Source organism: Rattus rattus, chromosome 6 (genome assembly GCF_011064425.1).
Source record: "Rattus rattus isolate New Zealand chromosome 6, Rrattus_CSIRO_v1, whole genome shotgun sequence".
NCBI lineage: Eukaryota > Metazoa > Chordata > Mammalia > Rodentia > Muridae > Rattus > Rattus rattus.
The window spans coordinates 153923372-153944881 of record NC_046159.1 but is presented as its reverse complement, the minus strand read 5'-3'; the positions used below and the strand labels follow the sequence as shown (position 1 = coordinate 153944881).

Sequence of the window (21510 nt, the reverse complement as noted above, 5' to 3'; positions counted from 1 at the left end):
CCCTCAGCCCCACTGCACAGCCTACTCGGGTTGTCTCTCTTCAGATCCAGTCTAGATCCGCCGTCCTTCCACCCACGCCCCTCAGAGACTCCATGCCCACTCCTGCCCAGCCGCATCTACAGCTGCACCCAGCTCCGCACTTCAGCTGTGGCCTTGCAGCTGGACAGTACGGCAGCAGCTGCAGGCCCTCTCCGGAGAGCCAGCTGCTCTGACATCCCCCACCCCCCAGAGTCAGAATGGCTATCAGTTTCCCAGCTCTGTGTCTCAGGCCTCTTTGAAACTCTTTGCCTCTTTAACCCTTTTGTATCCAACCTATAACATATATGTGTCATGAAAGCACACATTTACTGTGTGTACTATATAATCTGAAAGTTAATATTAATAACTAAGACTGAATGACAGCTTGTGTTTGCCTATCAAGGAGAGCATGGTGGGAGGGGTAATCTGACAAACCACTCCACTTACACACGTTGTGAATTTATTGTTAGGCAACAAATTCTGACATCTCCAGACGACACAACGTATCATTTATGTTTCTGACTGTGTGAGCTCATGACAGGGACTCCAAAAGGCACTTCCCTCTGTCACCTCTCATCTTGTGATTATCACCATTCTAGATGTTTCTCAGGTCCCTAGAGGGTCAGTCTTCTCAACAGGTGACATTGCAGCTATCTGTGTAGCCTTGGGGATGGGCACTACCTGGCCCCAAATGGTCACTTTCATTGATGCTGGGGTTCTGTACAGTCTGCTCTTTCTTGCTGCCTCTTGGAATGTGGCTGTCCTCTCCCCCACCCCCAGAGCTCTGCCCATGGTGCTTTCCATTCCACAAATGATTAGCTCTTCAAGCACACAGTATTTCAGGTTCCTGCAGACACACACACACACACACACACACACACACACACACACACACACACACACACACACACACACTGTTTGCTGGTGTCTGCAGACCTACCCGGCTTCTGGAGTTCAAGCTTTGTCAGTTCTAGGTGGAACGGACTCCAGGCTGAGAGGAACTGGCTGCTGCTTCCCAACTTCCTTGTCTCCAGGGATATCCTGTTGGATTTCCCTGCTACTCAGTAAAGGAAAAGGGCAAAGACATGGCCCAAGTCACCATAATAAATACACAACCACATGGCCACTGGCTATGCTGTGCCTCCAGGAAAGGAAGCTGACGGTGTTCAACTCCACTGGAAGAAATATCAAATGTGAGTCTTTTGTATCCAATACAATAAAACTTGTGTTTAAGATAAGGAATATTTTTTTTCTCCCTGTAAGACTTTTATGCAAATGCCTTAACACTCTGCACTTAGTAAAACCTGCACGTACACAGAGACCCAGCACTCCATTCTAGGAGTTTGATGGCCTAGAGCACTGACCCCTTTCTCCCAGGAGCAGGAGAAGGTCGGACGGGAACACCGGTGGCCCGTGGGGAAAAGAGATGTCACCAGCAGCGTTAGAATAAAAACCAACTGCACTTCCTGTCTTGATGTGCTAGCTCTTCCTCGGCGCCCTCTTGATAAGAGTCTGACTTGCTGGGACACTGCAGTTGGAATGATGGTCTTTTGCTTTGTCACCCTAAACGTATTTCTAACATCCACAGATAAGCCCAACTCGGAGGATTGGCGAGAACAAGGATAAGAACTCTCCATCTTGGATGGAGGCAGCTGACGATAATCTGTAGACTCCGGAATTGATAGCATTTGGTTCCTCTGCAGGCTAGAGCCTGAGGAAGCACACAGATGGCTTCCTGGGGATGGGAGGACAAACCGGAAGTGTAGGAGTTCCATTTTGCTCATACTATCGGCTTACAGACAATCCCACTAGACTCCTCTCTGGGACCTAGGGACAGCCTAGTCATCACCTGCGGTGGCCTGGCAGTGTCTCATTACCTCAGCGCCTCCCCCACCCCCCTTTCTCACTTTCCTCTCACAGCTCCCACATGTTCCCTGCTGGCCTCTCTTTCTTTCTGTCCTTCGTCCCCACTTCTCTGCCCTTGTGGCTCAGTCCGGCTCTACCCCTTCTCCAGGTTCTTGCTCTCCTCCACCCCCCCCCCCAATAAAGCTCTCTTACACCATGTCTGTCTCATGGTGTGGTTTCTCAAGCTCACACCTTGGCATGGGGCTGCTGGGACCCCTTACACATTCCATGTGACCCCCGTGGAAATGTTGCTCTCTCGGGTAGCTGTCCTGCACTGAGGCTGTGAATGTGTTCATGCCACTTCGTCCTGGCCGTTCCCCAGATTCCCTTACAAGTTTTCCTTCTGCGAATGCAGGTTTCCCTGCACCCTCTGCTCCCATCTAGGTGAGCAGTTTCCTCATCTCACACCTCAGCTTGCAGGATGGCTGCCCATTGCTTACACACCCCTACAGCCAGAGACATCTCCCGTGCAGCCAGCTACCCACCCGCCTTTGCACCTGTACGATGCAAATGCCTTCTAAGGGTACCAGATGAACGCTGGGTGGATTCTTAGACTGCACTCTCCCTCCTGAGAGTTCTATCCTTCTGTGGTCACCTCCTACCTCCACATTCCAGATCCCATCAAAACACTCCTGAACACCCTCTGCTGGCTCCTCGGTGTCTGCAAAGTAACGTCCCCTAAGCTGATTTGAGTTTCGGGAAAGAAAGAAAAAGTGCGTGTATTTGGTTGCGCCACTGCCACTCCGGGGAATAAAGCCTGCTGTCCCGTGGAACCCATTCCGGAGTTTTCTTGGAATTGAACGGGGTCATCCAGAATGATTAGGGCAGGTCATCATATCACCCTGGGGGCCGGCTCCTCGAAACCATCTTTCCGGCCTTTCTTTCTGGACTCCAAAAAGAGCCCTGGAGGGTTCGAGAAACTCTGCTATCTTTAGGACCTGGAGGATCCGAGTGGGGGGGGGTCACCCTCCCCGCCCCCCAGCAAAGTCAGCACCCGGAACTGGTCTAATAGGAACCAGCCGACCGAGCTCCGGGAGGGCTGGAGGTTTGGTATAGGATTCCTGCAGACCTCAGTGGGACCTCAAAGGCACGCGCCCAGCTAAGGGCGTAGGGGGTGGGGTGGTGATGGGTGGAGGAGGGGCGAGCCTGACCTCTGGTCTTACCCCCCAACCCCCAACGGCCAAATCCAGCCTTCTTCTGCCTGGCCCAAGAAGAATTAGGGGTGTGCGTGATTTCCCTGAAACGGTGGACTCCGGGCTCCACAGTTCCTGCCCTTCATCGGGGGTCCCCCAAGACTCCAGACTCCCGTCCACCACCTTCTCGCCTTGGGCTCTGGGGACAAGGACAGCGGGAGTGACAGGGAACAGAACCCAGGATAGGCAGTTGGGAGAGTCGTACGTGAAGCACGTGGAAGCGGTCCCCAACTAGCTTCTGAGTTCTGTTCCCGGAGGACGACCAGGGAGTCTTGGGGTGGGGGTTGGCGCGCGGCCCGAAAAGTGGGCGGGAACAGGTTGGGAGGTGGTCTCTGAGGAGGAGCCAGGCTGGATTGTATTGTTCCGCGCTCCGCTTCCCGGGTTCTTCTGCCGGCTTCTGACCTGGTGGGCGCACCCCGAGGCAGAGGCGCCCACCCATCCTGAGCCCCGAGAAAGTTCTGAGTAGGGGAGGTCTCACCTGTATCGGAGCTGAGGGAGCGGAGGACACCGGTGGAGAGTAAGAGTCCTTGTCCCCATCCGCATCTCGAGCCTTTGCACGAACGGGGCGCCCGGGCTCCCCTGCGATGGCCACTGCTCGGCCGAGCCCCGCCAGGGCCACAAGCGGACTCTGGAGCTCCGCTCGCTAGCCGAGCGCAGTACCTCTCTTTACTCCGGATCCGCAATGGGGAGCAGCGGGTCGGCGCTGAGGGTCTGTGCGGGCCACCGCGGGGGCATCAACTGGCTGAGCCTGAGCCCGGACGGGCAGCGCCTGCTGACCGGCAGCGAGGACGGCACGGCCCGCCTCTGGAGCACCGTGGACGGCCAGTGCTGCGCGCTCCTGCAAGGTAGACGGGCGCGCGTGCTCGCGACCCTTTCCGCCTCTTCACGCTCACCTGCACCGCACGGGGACCTTGCTCTTCAGGCCCCTCAGCCCCCTTCTGGAAGAGTAGGGCTCTAGTTCCTGCTCATCAGGGAGCTCCCCCAGAGCTTGAGCTCTTGGGGGAAGCCATGAGAGTCCGAGAGTGCTTGAGTGTGGGTGACCAAGGAGCGCCCACCCCAGTGCAAGTTTCTTTTATCAACCAGTCCCACGCAATCCTTACACAGTACCTTGTTAGGGACTCGACCAGAGCTGAGGGGCACCCTTGATACTTGAACCCCTACTTCTCCCCACCTCCAAGTTCCTTTATGGCCTCATCTCAAGTATGGCCAGAAGAATAGGGTCTGGGGAATAGGGTCTGGGGAATAGGGTCTGGGGAATAGGGTCAAACCTATCTTGCAATCTGAAATGAACTGAGGATTATCATGCACGGAAATGGATAATGTGTCTTATGAATCCACCTGTTGATGGATTCATGTGCACCTCTGTTCACATGCTGGGCAGCCTTGTCTTGGAGGCTCCCATCCTGCATTATGGCGAGCCCCCGGCCGCCTGTTGGCCTCTGCAGTAGCACGGGGAACTAGAGGAGGCGTGCCAAGCTTTTTGCACAAGCTATGTCTCCTTATCTCCAGCTTTCCACCCTGACTTGCAGTTGCTGGGTGGCCTGGCTCAAGCCCTTCCAGGAGACAGTTATCTTCAAAACTGCTTCATGCCTACGCTATCAGTTTGAAGTGAAAACAGTATAAGGTAGCTAGTTCGCGGCACCAAAGGGAGGAACATTGAACTGACAGGTACTTGGGAACTGGTGTGAAGATAGGGGAATTGGCTACAAAGTGCTCCACATTCTTCCCCGATTCACAGCCAGTGCTCACTGACAGGCCCCACAAAGGAGGAGAGCTCTTAGCTTAAGTAAAATGTGTTGCTTCCCAAGGAAAGACTGTCTGGGGTTTTCAGGGGTTCAGTTCTTAGGACTGGTTCCACGGATTGCTCCACGGAGAACCTTAGAATTGGTCTTTTGTTTGATTTTGGTTTCTTAAGACAGAGTTTCATGTCACCCTCAGGTCCCAGACTCACTGTCATAGTTGGGGTTACTGTTGCTACAATGTCACTGCCAAAAGCAAGTTGGGGAGGAAACTATCACTGAAGGAAGTCAGCAAAGGAACTCAAACAGGGCAGGAACCTGGAGGCAGGAGCTGATGCAGAGGCCATGGAGGGATGCTGCTTACTGGCTTGCTCCTCATGGCTTGCTCAGCCTGCTTTCTTATAGAACCCAGGACCACCAGCTCAGGATGGTATCTCCCAAAATAGGCTGGGCCTTCCCCATCAATCACTAGTTAAGAAAATGTCTTCCAATCATGCCTACAGCTCAATCTTATGGATGAATTTTCTTGACTGAGGTTCCTCGAGTGACTGTGGCTTGTGTTAAGTTGACAGAAAACCACAGCGCACTCACCTTGCGCCTGTGAATGCCTGAGCCTCCTGATTCCACTTCCCGAGTACCCGAGATTAGATGCGTCACACCATGTAGGCTTTGTCTGTGTTTCTAATTGATGTTCACCAGGCCTTCTGTAGGTAGTGCACAGCCAGCCTGTGCACACACCCTTTATGCTCATGACTCCCATGTAACCCCTGTTTGTCAAGGAAGCTTCTCCCCAGAAAAAGTCTAGGCTTTCCAGCCTGGTTCTGACCCAGGGGCTTGTCCCAGTGCAGCTCCGGAGTCCTGCCAAGTTTCCAGGATCACCCGTGTACCCAGCTCTGGCTGGCTCCTCGGATCCTCGCAGCTGTGTGTCCCCTAAATCGAGCACAACATTCCTGTGAGGACTGACCTGGTCTAGTAGAGCAGCGCCCACTGAAAGGGAAGCCGTAGGAGATTCCCTGCTCAGCTTGTTCTTGTCTTGGTTTCAAAGCTGCAAGGGGCCCAGCGGTGGTGGCAGGCTCCTTTAATCCCAGTCATCTAATCCAAGGCAGAGGCAGGTGGATCTCCATGAGTTCGGGGCCAGCCTAGTCTACAGAGCAAGTTCCAGGATAGCCAGGGTTGGACAGAGAAACCCTGTCTTAAAAATCCAAAAACAACTAAACAAACAAAAACCTGCACGGATAAAATGGACAGAGATAGTCTCTCTCTCTCTCTCAACCTCTGTCTCTCTCTCTGTCTCTCTCTCTGTCTCTCTCTCTGTCTCTCTCTCTCTCTGTCTCTCTCTCTCTCTGTCTCTCTCTCTCTCTCTCAATTGTAAGATCCTGATTATGACTGAAATTGCATGACTTAACATATTTGTTTGGCTTCTCTGACACACTGCCCTGGAAAAACAAAACAAAAACAAAGTCTGCCCAGCCTCCCTATACCCCTGAGATATTTGTAGGATTGACTCCTCCTTCCCCCCAACACCTTTTGTTTTGGCACACATGAGTGCAAGTGTACTGAGGCCAGAGATTAACCCTAGGCTACTTATTTTGGTGTGGGGGATAGTCTATCTTTGGCTGGGAACTTGCCAAGTAGGGTGAGCTAACTAGGCAATCGCCCGTCTCTACCTCCCACTCTAGGATTACAAGTATATATTACCCTGTCTGGGGATCCAACTCAGGTCTTCATGCTTGTGCAGCCGCCCTAGGCTATCTTCATGACTTCCCCCCTGCCCCTGCCCGCCCCTGCCCCCCCCCACCCCCTCGCCCCCCCCCCCCATCTGCCGAGGAGGTGTAACCTGTCTATAGACCAGGCTGTGGTCTAACTTGGAGATCCACTTGCCTCTGCTTCCTAGGCAGTTACCAGTTTATGAACCGAAAATGAACAGAGGCAGACTTGATTATTGATACAGAACGTCTTATGTTTTCTGGATGCTGTCTGGGGGTGAGTGAATCCTCAGAATCTCCCAAGCTGGACTGAATCAGAGGACTTGCCAAGGTTGAAAGGCCTGCTGCTTGTGGCTACTACTTTTTCTCGGGGTCTTGCTATAGGGAAGTTGTGCTCTGGCCACTAAACCCCTACGTACTGCCTGTGAATGAAGTCTGCTCCTGAGGAGGACTGACCACTTATGGAGCCTTGGGTCTTGGGACGGCTGACTGCTATGGATTCAGTCTTCCTTTTCAGTTCTCAGTCTGTCTGGACTGGAGGCTTTTCTGAGTATTTTACAGAACTTGGGGATTTGGGCAGAGGCTGGGGGAAACTAGGATGGAGATGAAAGAAAGGGGGCTGTCTCTCTGGAACTGCTGGGCAGGTCATTATGGAGCAGCATCAGCGGGGCCGGAATGCCCAGGCTTCCCCGCTGCAGACAGACACAGAAATGGGAGAGCTTTCAGATGCAGTGGGTGAACTCTGGTGGGAAAATTGTAGTTGGCAGAAGCTAATGTTGGGAAAGAGAATTGCTGGGACAGTGATGGCCTCTAGCCTCCATCCACATGCTGATATTTCACTGGACCTTCTCCCGAGAAAGCCTTCCAGGAAGGCAGCACCGCCCCGTGATTGCCAATTGAGTAAGAGACTGACGGTGCTAGCCCACGGTGGATGCTCCACATCCTTCTTTGGCCTCAGCATTCTCTGTGGGCCGTGGTTGCAAGCTCCAGAGAGGGGCACTGGCTGGGACAGGGCCCAAGCAAAGTGCTAACTGAAAAGGCCATGTGGGTAGGGGTTGAATGAGGACGTGAGGTACCTGGCTTTCTCCTGTGAGCTAACAACGCATATGAGTCTAAATTTTATTTTAATTTTAGGTGTATGAGTGTTTTTGCCTGAATGTATATATGTCTTTGTGCCACATGACCTGATGCCAGATGGTTGTGAGCCGCCATGTGGTTGCTGGGAATTGAACCCAGGTCCTCTGGAAGAGCAGTCAGTGCTCTTAACCGCTGAGCTGTCTGTGCTGAGAGGGCTGCTACACACAGGCAAATCATTATCTGCTCAAAGAAGAATTCCACAAACAATGACCTCCGTTTAGTCACAGCAGTAGGACTCCATCTTGGGCGTTTGCTGTTGCATGAGGGTGAGCTCCCTGTTCAGAAGGCTGAGGGGAAGGTGGAAGAGTGGTGAGTGAGCTGTGGGAGGGGCCGTGGCTGGACTGGGGCTGAAGGAGGCCCTGTCTCTTGTGGCTGATGGTGGTAGCTGGGAGCAGATGGTCCTGATTTCCTCACAGAAGCCCTGTGTGATTCTCAGTTCTGAGTGACAGCCTGCAGATAGACCATGGGTCCTGGTGCCTGTGGCGGTAACCAGTCTGGCACGTCCGGGTGCTAGATGTCACCTGCTGAAGGGTTATAGTTCAGAGTTCAGGCAACACTAGAGTGGACAGGGTACAGAGAGGCGTCATCCCTTCTCTCAGGTGAGACAGCTGTGGAGAAGGTTCTTCAGGTGTGAGGGGACCTTCACTGCAGAGCCACTGCCAGCCTGAGGCAGCCCTGGGTCAGAGCCCAGGGTAGCACTCTGACCTCCGCTCTCCCGCTGTGTGAACTGGACTGGAAGGGAGAAGACCAGGGCCACAAGGCGAGTGTTCCTTCCCCCACAGAGTGCAATGCCTGCTTGCCCTGCAGGAGTGCGGTAAGGAAGCGACAGGGAAGAGAGGCCTTGTTTCCTGCGTGCGTGCGTGCGTGTATACCAGAGACTGGTTGCAGTTGGGGTCCCCTAGCCCTGCGTCCTGGAGCCCTTTTCCTTTGTGCAGAGGGAACGACAGATCTAGGCAAGCCTTTGGTGGGTGCCGGAAGTCGAGGAGGGCGCCGGCTCAGCAGGTTCCCGGGAGCCGATTTTCTGAGTGCAATAGCTGCGTCTTATCTGCGTTCTCCATCCCTCCGAAAATATTTACTTTCAGCTTGGGGTTTTTGCTTATTCTGCACAATTCCAACAGCTGAAAGCCAGACGAGGTCCCTGGAGGTGATAGGCCCAGAGCTGGCAAACAGCTCCTCCCATCCTCTGTGGTAACTCCACCAGCCCGGGTCTAGCCCATCTGTCTTTTGGTAATATACTGGGGTGGGGGTGGGGTGGGGGGTTGGGGGAGTGGACAAGGGAACAGGCGCAAGTCCAGGCCCCCTGCTGGCAGGCTCTGACCCATGACCCAAGCGGGCGGGCGTGTTCCCTGATTGGGGAGTGAGCTGTAGAAGAGTAGAAAGGGCCGCCTTTCGCAGTCCTGAGTGCTGTGGGAGCCTCACTTGGCTCCGAGCCTGGCTGCAGGGGGCAGAGGCTGCCAGGTCAGCTTGGCTTGCAGTCACAGATGAGGGTGTTTTACATCGAAAACTGGAGCTTTTTCGTTTTTTGCCTCTTTCCTTTGCGGTCTCTGTGTTCAGTCCTTCTCTCCCTAACATGCCACCAAGCCGCCTGCACCTCGAGCTGCTGCACCCCAGCAGCTAGGCTATGTCCGTGGTGCCACAGAATCGGGGCGCCATTTCTCAGTAGCCCTCGCGTTTCTCAAATGTGTCCTCACGGTTCAGTTTATGATTCACTCCTGTACTCGACCCGTTGTGTAGACGGGGTGGCAGCGGCTGGGCGCTGCTGGGGCACTCTGCTCTGGGCCTCAGCCAGCCTTGGCTCAGGGTCCTTAGCCGGCCCTGGAGTCGCGCCCACGCCAGAACCTGGAAGGCGGGGCTCACCTTGGCTACCTCTCTTTGGGTATCCCAGGCCCTAAGAGAAACTGGGGGATGGGGGGAGGCAGACTGGTCTCAGGGAAAGTTTGTTGACAACTTTAAGAAATATTTATAAACTCTGGCAAAACCCTGACTCTGTTTTGCCAAACAGATTTGCCCTCAACTTTCTCATCAACGTATTCAGGGAAACACGATCTGCCGTTTCTTGAGTTTACTTAATCTTGCATTGTTTTCAGAGCGGCCTGGCACGTGCTCCCTGGGAAGAGTGAATGATTTTCTTTATTAAAATTCTGTTTCTTAGAACCCAGGAAGTCATGTTCTTCCAAGCTGAGCTTAACCCAAGACCTAAAATAAAAGTTAATCAGTGCGAGTCTGCCTGCCTGGGGGATTGCTGAAATTCCTGCTCGCCTGACTGCAGCCCCGAAATGGAAACTCTCAGATGAGATTAAAGACCTGGGTGTGGTGGCACATGCTTTTAATCCCAAGGGTGGGAGGTAGATGCACAAGAATCAGGAGTCCAAGGCCATCCTGGGCTACGTGAAAACATCTCAGACTAGAGGAGGAGTGGGTCCCTGGGGACATGCTCAGTGGGTGAGAGTTCATGGTGCTTAGACCTGGAGGTCCGGACTTTCAATTCCCGGAACCCCAGTAAAAAATTTGTTTCTTCATCAAACTACTATAACCCCGGTGCTGTGGAAGACAGAGGCAGGAGGATCCCTGGCACTTTCTCATCCTCAGTCTAGCTCCAGGTTCAGTAAGAGACTCGCAAGGGGACACAGAGAGTGGTAGAACATGGCATTGTCTCCATGTCCACTGGTACACATGCGCCCCCCCCCGCCCCTTTCTCGATCGCTCGCTCTTGCCCTCTCTCTCACACACACACAGTCACAAAAGGGACAGTCTCAGGTGGTTTTTGTCCTAGGATCTGAGCATCCTGAAGGCTGAGGCAGGATTGTGAGTTCAAGCCCAGCGTGGGCTACAAATTCAGACCTCTGTCTGGTTAGAGGGGAGGGCTAGTCAGTCTCTCGCAGACTTGCATCACAGGCTCGTTCCCTCTCCTTTACCTGCTTGTACACACAGGAAGGCGAGCAGAACCTGGTCAGCTCACTCTCCTCTCGTTGTAGGACATGAGAGCTATGTGACTTTCTGTCAACTGGAGGATGAGACCGCCTTCACCTGTAGTGCTGACTGCACCATCCGGAGGTGGGACGTGAGGACCGGGCAGTGTCTGCAGGTGTACCGGGGGCACACATCCATTGTGAACAGGTCAGCATGGTGGCATGGGTGAAGTAGACAACTGTGTAGGACTGGGTTGAGCAGTGTGGCTAACGACTTGTGGGAGCAGGCTGTTTGGACACAGGAGCTGCAGGGAAGAGGCATCACTAACAGAGTAGTCTGTACTCTCCGGGGACCCACACTCCATAACTGCCGTCTTGTGTATATTAGAGTTGCAGCACCCACGGGTGAGAGCAAGTTCCAGAAGAGACTGCTCCCATGACCCCGATGGTAAAACAGGAATTCGGAGAAGGAGGAAGACACAGTTGGTGTTATTTTTAGGCCTTCTTCAAGGACTGAATTTTTTCCTTCTTGAACTTAGGTTGGATCTGAGCAGTGGAAATTCGTTTGCTAACCAGATCAACTTGGTGCTATTTTTATGCCACACGATGGTTGCCTTGGGCTCCCGAGTCCTAAGTAGATGCCCAGCATAGGGACCCTTGACCCATGTTGATAGGAGGGGCCCTACTTGGTCCCAAGGGTCTTTTTGTAAGGACACAGAGGAGGGGACTCTGAGTACTGCATGGGCCCCAGACAGGCAGATTAGCTACTCAACCTAGCTGCAGACCTCCATCACAGACGATAGTTTGACAGCCTGGAGGTGTCTGCAAGGCTGGCAGATCTATAATGACTCAGCTTTCATGGTTCAAATTGGCCTTCTCCCAGGAAGATGTCTGTCTTGACCAGATGTGGTAACTTTGGTCTGTTATCCCAGCACTTGGGAAGCTGAGGTAGGCTGATCTCTGTGGCTTCAAGGCTAGCCTGAGCTACAGAGTAAGCTCCAGATCAGCTTGGCTTAGAGTTAGACCTTGTCTCAGAATACCTCCTTCCCTCTCCACAAAAACTCATTGAAGGAAACTGGCATCAATCAGAAGCCAATCTATGTGGGTGAGTCCACGCCTCAGATGACTAAAGCTTGTCCTCAGGCTGCTGGCCAGGGAGCCATCACCAGCTTCTTTAAGCAAGGCAGACACTATGCCCTACGAGGTTAGTATCCATGTCCCACACAAGTAATGTACACAACACACACAAAAGCACAGCACATGGACATACATAGACATACAACATACAAGTAACATGCACATGTGTGAATGTTTATGTGTATATAAACATACATATACACAACACACGCATGACTGAGATACATTCAAGCACATGTCCATATGTATGTGCAATATGTTTCTGATCCACATGTGCAGACAGAACATACACAAACACACAAGTACATACACTCTTCTCCATCAGTTAGCTGTACCAAACCCACAGCACCCAGGATGTTCTCAGATGTAGGAGAGCCTGGAGCTCACTTCTGGCTTCAGATCTAGGCTATGCGTGTGAGCTCCTGTTCCTATTGTACATTGCACTGCGTCTGCGTGGGGCCCACCTAATCTCTGGATTACTTTCTTATTGCTTTGACTCCTCCCCCTAAAGGAGTCAGTTAAGTGTGTATGGTCTGTTGTAAACATTCTGTGGGGGTTTCTACCCCACTTTAGATCATTTAGTTCCCAAATAAAAGACACAGAAGCCTGTATATATTTTTATTTTTATTTTTGCCTATATTTATAATAAGCCTCAAAACACATGAGCTGGGCAGACGCCAGCCCTCTGTGCTCTTTTATCTACTTCCCTGTCAATAACCCTGAGATAACTCTTGTTCTCGCTGGGCTGATCCTTTTCCAACAGGCTGACCTTCGTGGTCATGCACTCACGACCACCTACCCTGTAGTAGCCTCTTCCTCTTTTCCTCTCCTCCTCATGGTCCCTGCCTAAAACCCAGACCCGGGCTCTCAAGCCCCACCTACCTCCCTTCTGCCCAGCTATAGGCTGTAGGCATCTTTAATAACCAATTGAAGACAACTTGGGAGGTGAGGTTTACACAATAAAAGCTGGTATGCATGAGGATCTGCTCCTCTTGGAGCAACCAGGTCTTGGGGTACAGTATTTAGCTTTTGAATACAGAGCAGCACCAGGTCAACCCACTATGGCAGTCTATCATGGTGGGGAAGACATGGTGGCAGGACCATGAAGCGGCTAGTCACTGACATCCACAGCCAGGGAGCAGAGAGCTCGTGTCTGGGCTCAGCTCACTTTCTCCTTTATATTCAACCAGGACCACAACCCATGGGATGGTGTCACGCACCTAACATGGGGCTTCCCACTTCAGTTAACCTCACCTGTATACTCCCACAGATGTGCCAGAGGCTTATTTCCTTGGTGACTCCAGACCTCATCAATTTAACAATCAAGATTAATCATTGCAAACCCCGGTGCCTCCAGAGCACCCCCTGTGGTGTGAGCATAGAATAGCCTACTCCCCCAGAACATCATAGGTTCTTGTCAAGGGGGTTCTGACTCTCAATAGATCAGGGATTAGACTAGGCTGGCCTCAAACTCAGAGATCCACCTGCCTCTGACTCCTGAGTGCCAGGATCCCAGGCATGGGCCATAGCTGGGTAGGTGAGTCAAGACTTCTTAACAAAGATGTGTAAACACACCCTTGGAAGTTCTGTGCAAAGTTCTCCAATGACAAATGTGTTCTTCTGGGGAGGTTGTAGCATTTAGCCGTGCGAGAGCATGCTGTCAATAGTTACCCCCCACTCAAGCTGCGTTCTGTGAGCCAACCTGCTGCATGGTTGCCATTCTGAGACCTCATACCCAGAGTTCCCTGTGGCCACTCGTCTGCCCCTGCCAGTCATGTGTCTGGAGTCTAGCTTGTGCCCTGGAGTGGCAAGGGCTCTCCTGTGGACAGCAGAGGCTCACTCTGCACAGCAGCTAACCTCTGTGTGTCCCTCGGTCACCCCCTGGGACACTCTGGTGCCAGAGTGGCAGAAGGGCCTCCAAATTCCTTATAGCCCTCCAGATGGGCCTTACTAGACTGTTCCTAAGGAGGCCAGATGGTCTCAGGTAGCCCTCGCCTTTCTGTGTTGCTTTTGTTTTGCTTTGCTTTGCTTTGCTCTCTGAGGCAGGTTCTTGTTTTTAGCCTGGGCTTGACTTAAACTCACTACGTAACTCAAGTTGGCTTTGAACTCAAAGCAATCCTCCTGCCACAGCTTCCTGAATGTTTTTTTTTTTCCTATTTTAAACAGAAAGCCTGTGTGCCCTCCTTCCTTTCTTCCCTCTTCCTCCTATGCATCTGGTTTGTATAGTGTTATATGGCTTCATGCACTTGAGACATGCTCCCTGCTGGGACAAAGCTCAGGCCAGCAGGCTTGTCATCGAGGGATAGAATGGAGGATGCGTGGATGGCTGAGACAGGCTGGGAGTGTGATGTTTGAGCTAGATCTTGGAAATTGAGTGTTGAGCGGGGCAAAGACTAAACGCTGTGTCAGCTGAAGTGCCAAGGCTAGCCCATGAAGGCTGGGTGGATGCCTTCAACCCTGAGTGTTCCAAGCTTGACCCCTTTCCCTCTTACCCACAGGATCCTAGTTGCCAATGACCAGCTCTTTAGCAGTTCCTACGACCGGACAGCTCGTGTGTGGACTGTGGATAAAGGACAAGTGTCCCAAGAGTTCCGGGGCCACCGTAACTGTGTACTGACACTAGCCTACTCTGCTCCCAAGGACCTGCCCCGAGATCCCTGCTTGGAAGCAGCCATGGGTGGTGGGCTCCTAGTGACTGGCAGCTCTGATGACACAGCCAAGGTGTGGCAGGTGGCCAGTGGCTGCTGCCACCAGACACTTCGGGGCCACACCGGTGCAGTACTGTGCCTGGTGCTGGATGTCTCCAGTCACACGGCCTTCACAGGCAGCACTGATGCCACCGTTCGTGCTTGGGACATCCTGAGTGGGGAGCAGCTACGGGTTTTCCGGGAGCACCAGGGCTCTGTCATCTGTCTGGAGGTGAGACCTGTCCAACTGCTGCCCTGCCGTATTGCTGGAGGGTGGGAATGGAGGGGAATCAAGCCCATTCCTAGTATCAGGCCTTTGGTAGGCCCAGTCCACAGTACCCAGTCCAGGGCACCAGGCTGTCCATCCTTTCAAATATGGAGTGAGTGCAGTTCTCGTGGGCTAAACACCTTTCCTTTTTGTTTTTTGTTTTCTTTTTTTTTTCTTTCCGAGCTGGGGACCGAACCCAGGACCTTGCGCTTCCTAGGCAAGCGCTCTACCACTGAGCTAAATCACCAACCCCTGTTTTTTGTTTTCTTTGTTCTGTTTTCTTTTTCAAGACACAGTCTCTCTGTGTAACAGCCTCGGATGTCCTAGGATTCACTCTGTAGATAGGCTGGCCTCGAACTCTCAGATCTCTGCCTCTGCCTCTCGAGTGCTGGGATGAAAGGCGTTCACTATGCCTGGCCCCACACCACCCACACACTCTTGCTCCGTGGAAAGTATGGGGCCTGTGCTTTGGAGGAGATACGTTCAGATCCCAGAAGTACAAACCTTGCCGAGAAAATGGAGCCTAGGTTGGCTGAAGAGGAAGATTCATGAAAATGTCCAGACAAAGGGGAAATAGTGCCACAGTTGTGACCTGAGAGAAAAGGACTTTGAGCAGGCTGATGTGAGCCGAGTGTGATTGAGAACACCTGGAATCCTAGTATTGTGGGGACCAGGAGGAAATCTGAAGCCAGCTTCAAAGTCCTGTCTGGAACAACAGGGCTAGGAGGTGGCTCAGAGGCTTGCTGTGCAAGCTAAGGACCCGAGTTCATCTCAACACCAAGCAGAAAAGCTGGGTGTGGGGTTGGGGATTTAGGCTGGTGCCCTTGCCTAGGAAGCTACAAGGACCTGGGTTCTGTCCCCAGCTCGGAAAAAAGAACCAAAAAAAAAAAAAATGTAAATAAAATAACCAATTGGGGTTGGGGATTTAGCTCAGTGGTACACCAAGGCCCTGGGTTCGGTCCCCAGCTCCAAAAAAAAAGAACCAAAAAAAAAAAAAAAAAAAAAAAAGCTGGGTGTGGTGGCACATGAGTGTAATCCCAGCACTGAAGACAGAGGGACAGGCGGGTCCCTATGACTTGCTGCTTAGACACCATCAAAGGAAGGGACAGTAGAGATTGACCACTGGCCTCTCCATATGCATGTGTGCTTGCACATGCACACACACATACACACATGTACACACTTGCATGTAAATACACATGCACATACTTGCATATACACACATGCTAGGAACACGAGCTCTTAACATGCACACACATGCATACACACATAATGCACACATGTACACACATGTATACACATGGACTTTCAGACACTAGGAACATGAGCTCTCCATAGACATGGACACACCATGCATAATACACACATACATGTCCACACACACACATGCACACATGCTAGAAACATGGACTCATATACATACACAAAAACAACATCAACGAAAACCCTGAAGGCCGGTCCTATGTCTGTATTTGCTGGGCCTGAGCTTCTCTGTCTTTAGTGACAAGAACCTTTCTCTTCCCCTGGAGACAGGACTTTCTCAGCTTTTAAGCGTTCAAGGAATGTCTGAACACTGCCTCTGTTGCTGTGTTTGGGGTAGTATATTATCAGTCTTCATATTCTTGGGCACCAATTTTCTCATTTAACATGCTAGTGATGACAAGCGCCTTCGTTCTAGATCGCTTGGGGGCTGAGGTGTGAAAGTAACCTGACCTTCACCTGCGGCATGACTCAGTGTGTCCCCACTGGGGCGCCATTGCCATGGATGAGGATAGTGTATAGGCAGAGGGCTTCTGCTTGTATTTGGGCATTGAACTTTGCCAGTTAGGGATAAGGCTTCCTAGTATCCTCCAGAAACTCTGCTACCTTCTAGTGTCATCAGCTGGGAACCAAGGCTTCACTAGCGAGCCTGTGGAGAAGGAGCAGCCAGATAGTAGAGAGAAGCTCTGAGTCTATGACGGCTCTCGGGTCTTCAGGGCTGTCTGGGGAAGGGAGTCTCTGTCTGGGTCTGTAGAGTTCTATCTGGGTCTGTAGGTTCTCTCTGGGTCTGCAGGCTCTGTCTGGGTCTGCATGGCTCTGGAGTCTGTAGGCCTGTTTAATAAGGTCTAGTAGTTTCTGCTTGGTTACTACAGGGTTTTCTAGGGCTGAGGGTGCTCTGCCTTTGGGGCCCAGGTACACCAGGGGAGAGGAGCCAGCACTGTCCAGTGATGCAGTGGATGGTGGGGAGTACCTTCTGGGGTTACCTCCATTTTCCCCATTGAAACCTGCCAATGTTTCCTACCTTGTAGAGAAGAGTTTGAGGTTTGCTCAACTATCAAGGTCAATGGGCTGACCCTCTTGTTTTTCCTACAGCTCACAGATCGGCTCCTGTACTCGGGCAGTGCAGACAGGACTGTCAAGTGCTGGCTGGCTGACACTGGGGAGAGGGTGCGCACCTTCTCAGCACATAGACACAGCGTGAGCGCCCTCAAGTACCACGCAGGCACCTGTAAGTGATCTGTCCTGGCACTGCCCATGCCACCCCAGGCTGCCCACTCTACCATCCTTTCCTGGTTTGTCTCTTGCCTCTCTCATGCCTGCATGGTTTGCTATCTCTGAGCCCCACGACCTTTCCACCTCATTGGTGACCTAAGGTGAAGATGGTCCCCTCTCCAGGCACCTCCTTCCCAAGAGGGATGCATAGAAGGTTCAAGCAAGGGCTTACAACTTCCTTTTCACCTTTATGAGAATGTGAGAGACCTGGATACTCAGGCTCCTAGAATCAGAAGTGTGTCTCAAGGACACATTTTAAGCATCTCGTGCTCTGCTGACTGAGCTAGCTGGACCCATTCTAGTCTCCAGGTGAGACAGCAACATCTCCTTAGGTAGCTGGGCTGGAAGGCCATGGGTTTGACCTCACTTGGCCTTAGGTGATGAAATGAGTGTTTTGTTGTTCTGATAAAAGACTTCAGGGATGCTGACAGTTTAGGCTGGGATCCACGGCTCCTGGATGACACACATCTTCTATCTTAGGTGGGGCAACATGGATCAAGGTAGTTCTTGGAAAACTAGCAATTGTGTGGTCTTTGAGACAGGCAGGCAGGCAGAGGGAAGAGCTAAGGGCATTCTTTTCCTTTTTTTTTTTTTTTTTTTTAAGCTGAGTAGGTCCTTTTGAGATTGGGGGGATCCCCACCCTCGGGTTCCATGTGCAGTTTTGACTGCTCTGTGCAGGAAAGGTGGGGTCCCAGTCTAAGGTGGGACACAGCTGTAGAGATGACTCCTGGTTACTCTGGATAGAATAGCTTGTTGGGTAGGGAGGACACTTTCTGTTTTTCAGGTCCCAAATGGTCACACACCTGGGCCTTCATCACTTTCTCAGCTTCACTGATGACTGTCCCCTTCCTGTCTAGTTTTTGAGACTGTCCTAGTTTTTGAGCTCCTAGAGAAACAGCTTCCCATAGGGATGAGTTTGCGAGTATCTTCCTTGTGGAAAACGAACGACTTCATGTTAAGGTGCTGAGGAAAGAGCATGAATATCTGAGCCCTAGGCAAATAGCTTAACATGGAGAAGTTTACTTTCCTTCCTCCCGAGTTTAAGCCATAGTATGGGCAAGGCTCTGCTCCCTGACCAGGACCTCTCTCTTAATTGAGCACAGAATGGTTAGCCCCCAGACACTACCAGGTGGCCTCTATGCCCCTCCCTTTGGTGACAACTGGCACAGCTGCACTGAAGTCACTCCATTGCCCCTCCCACGATGACAGAGCTTGGCTCTTGGTCTTTGCCAACAAGGCTACAGAGTGGGCTTTGCTTCCTCCTGACTCTGCCTACTCAGGGTGCCCAGCAGCCCCATGGGGGCGGAACCTTGCTACTGAGTTTGGGGAGAGACAAGGAAGGGACTGAGGAAACCCAGCAAGGAGTCCCCCCAGGACCCTGTGCATCCTCAGACTTTAAGGAAAGGGGAAGTAGTACACACAAAGGCAGGAAGCAGTCTAGCTGTGCTGGCCTTAGCTAGGTCCACGGTGGCAAACACAAGGTGGCCTTGGGGTTTCTCCTGGTGCTAGATAACCTGACAAAAGGCAACATGAGAGGAAAGGAAGGGTTTGTCTTAGAATTCCAGGTTGCAGGGAAGACTGTAGCAGGAGCTCAAGTCTGCTGGTTATAACACATTCGGAGTAGAGAGGAGTCAGTGCATCCCACTGTCTGCTGCTGGTTTCTGCTCAGCCCTCTCACTTCATCCATGCAGTTTAGGGTCAAGCTCAGAAAATGATGCCCCAGCCCAAGAAATGGTACTCCCACATTCCAAGTCCTCCAACCTCAATTAACAACCAGGAAATGCCTCAGGCTACCCTGACCCAGATAATTCTGCACTGAGATTCTCTTCCCAGGAGATTCTAGCTAAAATTCAGCAACTACCCAGGAGAACTCCTTCGGCAGAGGTATTCAAGGGTACATAAGTGGCCCAGCATCCTTACCTCTTAGCTAGACATAAGTTTCCCCACCCCCACTCCAGCCCCTGCAGTAGTTGTGTGCTCACTAACAGGCCCTGTGTGGTTTTTCTTCCTGTCTCCCCATTATGTCTGTGCTTCCTGTATTGTCTGCCACGGTCACTCTTGGCCTCCCATTCAGGGTCAGGGCAGCTTCTGGGGAGTTAGCGTAGGATAGCAAGTGAGTCACTCCAGTCCCATGGGCGGCTACTCCAGCTGGGCCTCATCACTGGCCTTACTAGTACTGATTAAAACGGAGTCACAGACCTCTCACTCCACCAGAAACCATAGGGTGGTACTCAGACATCTGTCCTAGCAAGTGTTCCAGGGGCTCTGCTGTCCACCACAAGACCACTGAGACAAGTAATAACAGAGGAAGACCCCAAGGAGGGAGAGAGATGGGCTGTTGGGTGCAGGAGAGCGCCAGAGTCTGGGCTCTGCTTCAAGGCCACATCCCTCTCTGAGGAGGGTGGATGTGTCCAGTAGGTACAGGGGATGGATTGGGAGGGTGGAGGTATAAATGGGTACCTGTTCCTGGGGGTCCTTGAGAGACAGGGCCACTCAGGACAGTACAGCCTGACGTGAAGTCAAGGCAGGCATGACAGTCATACTATACTGTCCCTCAGTGACCTCCCTGACTTCCTAGGACTGAGAGCCCGAGTTTCCCTTCAGAAGGCTTCTAGATGTTTCCCATCTGACTTAGGGGGGTCACACTACTTTCTCACCCTGTCCCAGCCCTGGGGAGGTGGCAATGTGGCAGTCAGGAAGGGCCCAGTGTACCGCTGTGTGTCCACAGTGTTCACAGGCAGCGGGGACGCCTGCGCCCGGGCCTTTGATGCCCAGTCAGGAGTGCTGCAAAGGGTGTTCCGAGGCCACACCTTCGTCATCAACTGTCTCCAGGTAGGATTCTCCCTGCCCAGCTCCCTACTGCCCCCAGGGAAGCAAGAGGCCTCCCACAGAGGAACCCCAGTGGCCTGCTCATGGCTGACAGCAGTCCTGCCTGTCCACAGGTACACGGCCAGGTGCTCTACACAGCATCTCATGACGGTGCTCTGCGCCTCTGGGACGTACGTGGTCTCCAGTCAGTGCCACCTTTGCCACGCAGGCCAGCAGCTAAGCGCAGCCTGTCACGCCTCTTCAGCAACAAGGTGGCCTGTGCAGCCCCAGGGCCCCTACAACCAGCCTGAGGGCCTGGAGAGGGACCGAGGCGGAGCTTGTTTTGCAGTGGCCTGTAGCAGGGCATGTACCTGCCCTCGTGACCTTTCTCACTGTGGAGGAAGGGAAGGTGCTTCTTGCCCTCACTCTGAATCAAAGGCCTTGCTACCTGGATACTTCTAGCCAAGGCAGGGCCTCCAGCTCTCATAGCTGAACCCCCATGCTCACAGGCTCTCTCAGCTGAGAGAAAATGGGGACTTCTTACAAAAACCACGGAGCTAGACTGTTACAGTGGCAAATTATGAAGAACTCAAATACACGCTCTAAGTGCTCTAAGTCGTCTTTGTTGACTTCCTTTTGGAGGTCTGCTGCCACAGCTGTGACCTCCAACACCTGGACGGTCATCTCCCTCCTAAGAAGAGGGCTTATGAAGCAAGGTCATCTGTACAGCAGTGGCCTTAGGAAAGGACAGGAAGCAAGGGACCAGCTCTTCAACCAGCCTGTTTGACAGGAGGTCCTTCTACCCTGGAGCAACCGCCACTTCTGGAGATTATTCCATGAGTTCTCCTCTGTCAGTCTGGAGTTGAGCAGCTGGGCAGAACCATCTGGTCTTATGCAGAAATGGTAATAGTATGGCAGATGTGGTGGACTCATCAGACACCCGTAGGAGCCATGCGGGCTGGAGAGATGGCTCCCTGGCTGAGAGCATGCACTGTTCTTACAGAGGACAGGAGTTTGATGTCTAGCTCCTGTGTTGAGCTGTCAGGACCATCAGTAACTCTAGTTCCAGCACAGCAAACGCCCTCTTCTGGCCTCCAAGGCACTTGCACCCACAATACACAGACACACATACAATTTAAAAGTTAAAAATATATTTTTCCTATTGATTTATTGATTGAGACAGGGTTTCTCTGTGTAGCCCTGGATGTCCAGCATTCTCTGTAGACCAGGCTGGCCTTAAACTCAGAGACCCACCTGCCTGTGCCTCCCTGTGCTAGGATAAAAGGTGCACACCACTATTTTTTTTTTAACTATTGCTATCTTCCCTAGATAGAACCCTGCTAGGAGGGCTGGCAGGAAGGATGTTCTGACTGTCTGACCTCCCTCATTGTGGAGCTTGTGATGGGTCGCTGTATGTTCTGGGGAAAGCACTGGGATGTTTTGCATTGGTCCAGCACAGCCATTGGTTTCT

General features: G+C 52.3%; 1 protein-coding gene across 1 annotated transcript; it reads left to right on the top strand.

The window, feature by feature from the left end:
- The first annotated feature begins 3798 nt into the window (after positions 1-3798).
- On the top strand, positions 3799-20643 carry Wdr86 (WD repeat domain 86). Its single transcript, XM_032905330.1, has 6 exons — positions 3799-3961; positions 10674-10815; positions 14243-14663; positions 17052-17187; positions 19960-20063; positions 20174-20643. Exons 1-6 carry the CDS (start codon positions 3799-3801, stop codon positions 20348-20350), a joined length of 1143 nt encoding a protein of 380 aa, XP_032761221.1. The 3' UTR covers positions 20351-20643.
- The last annotated feature ends 867 nt before the right edge of the window (positions 20644-21510 follow it).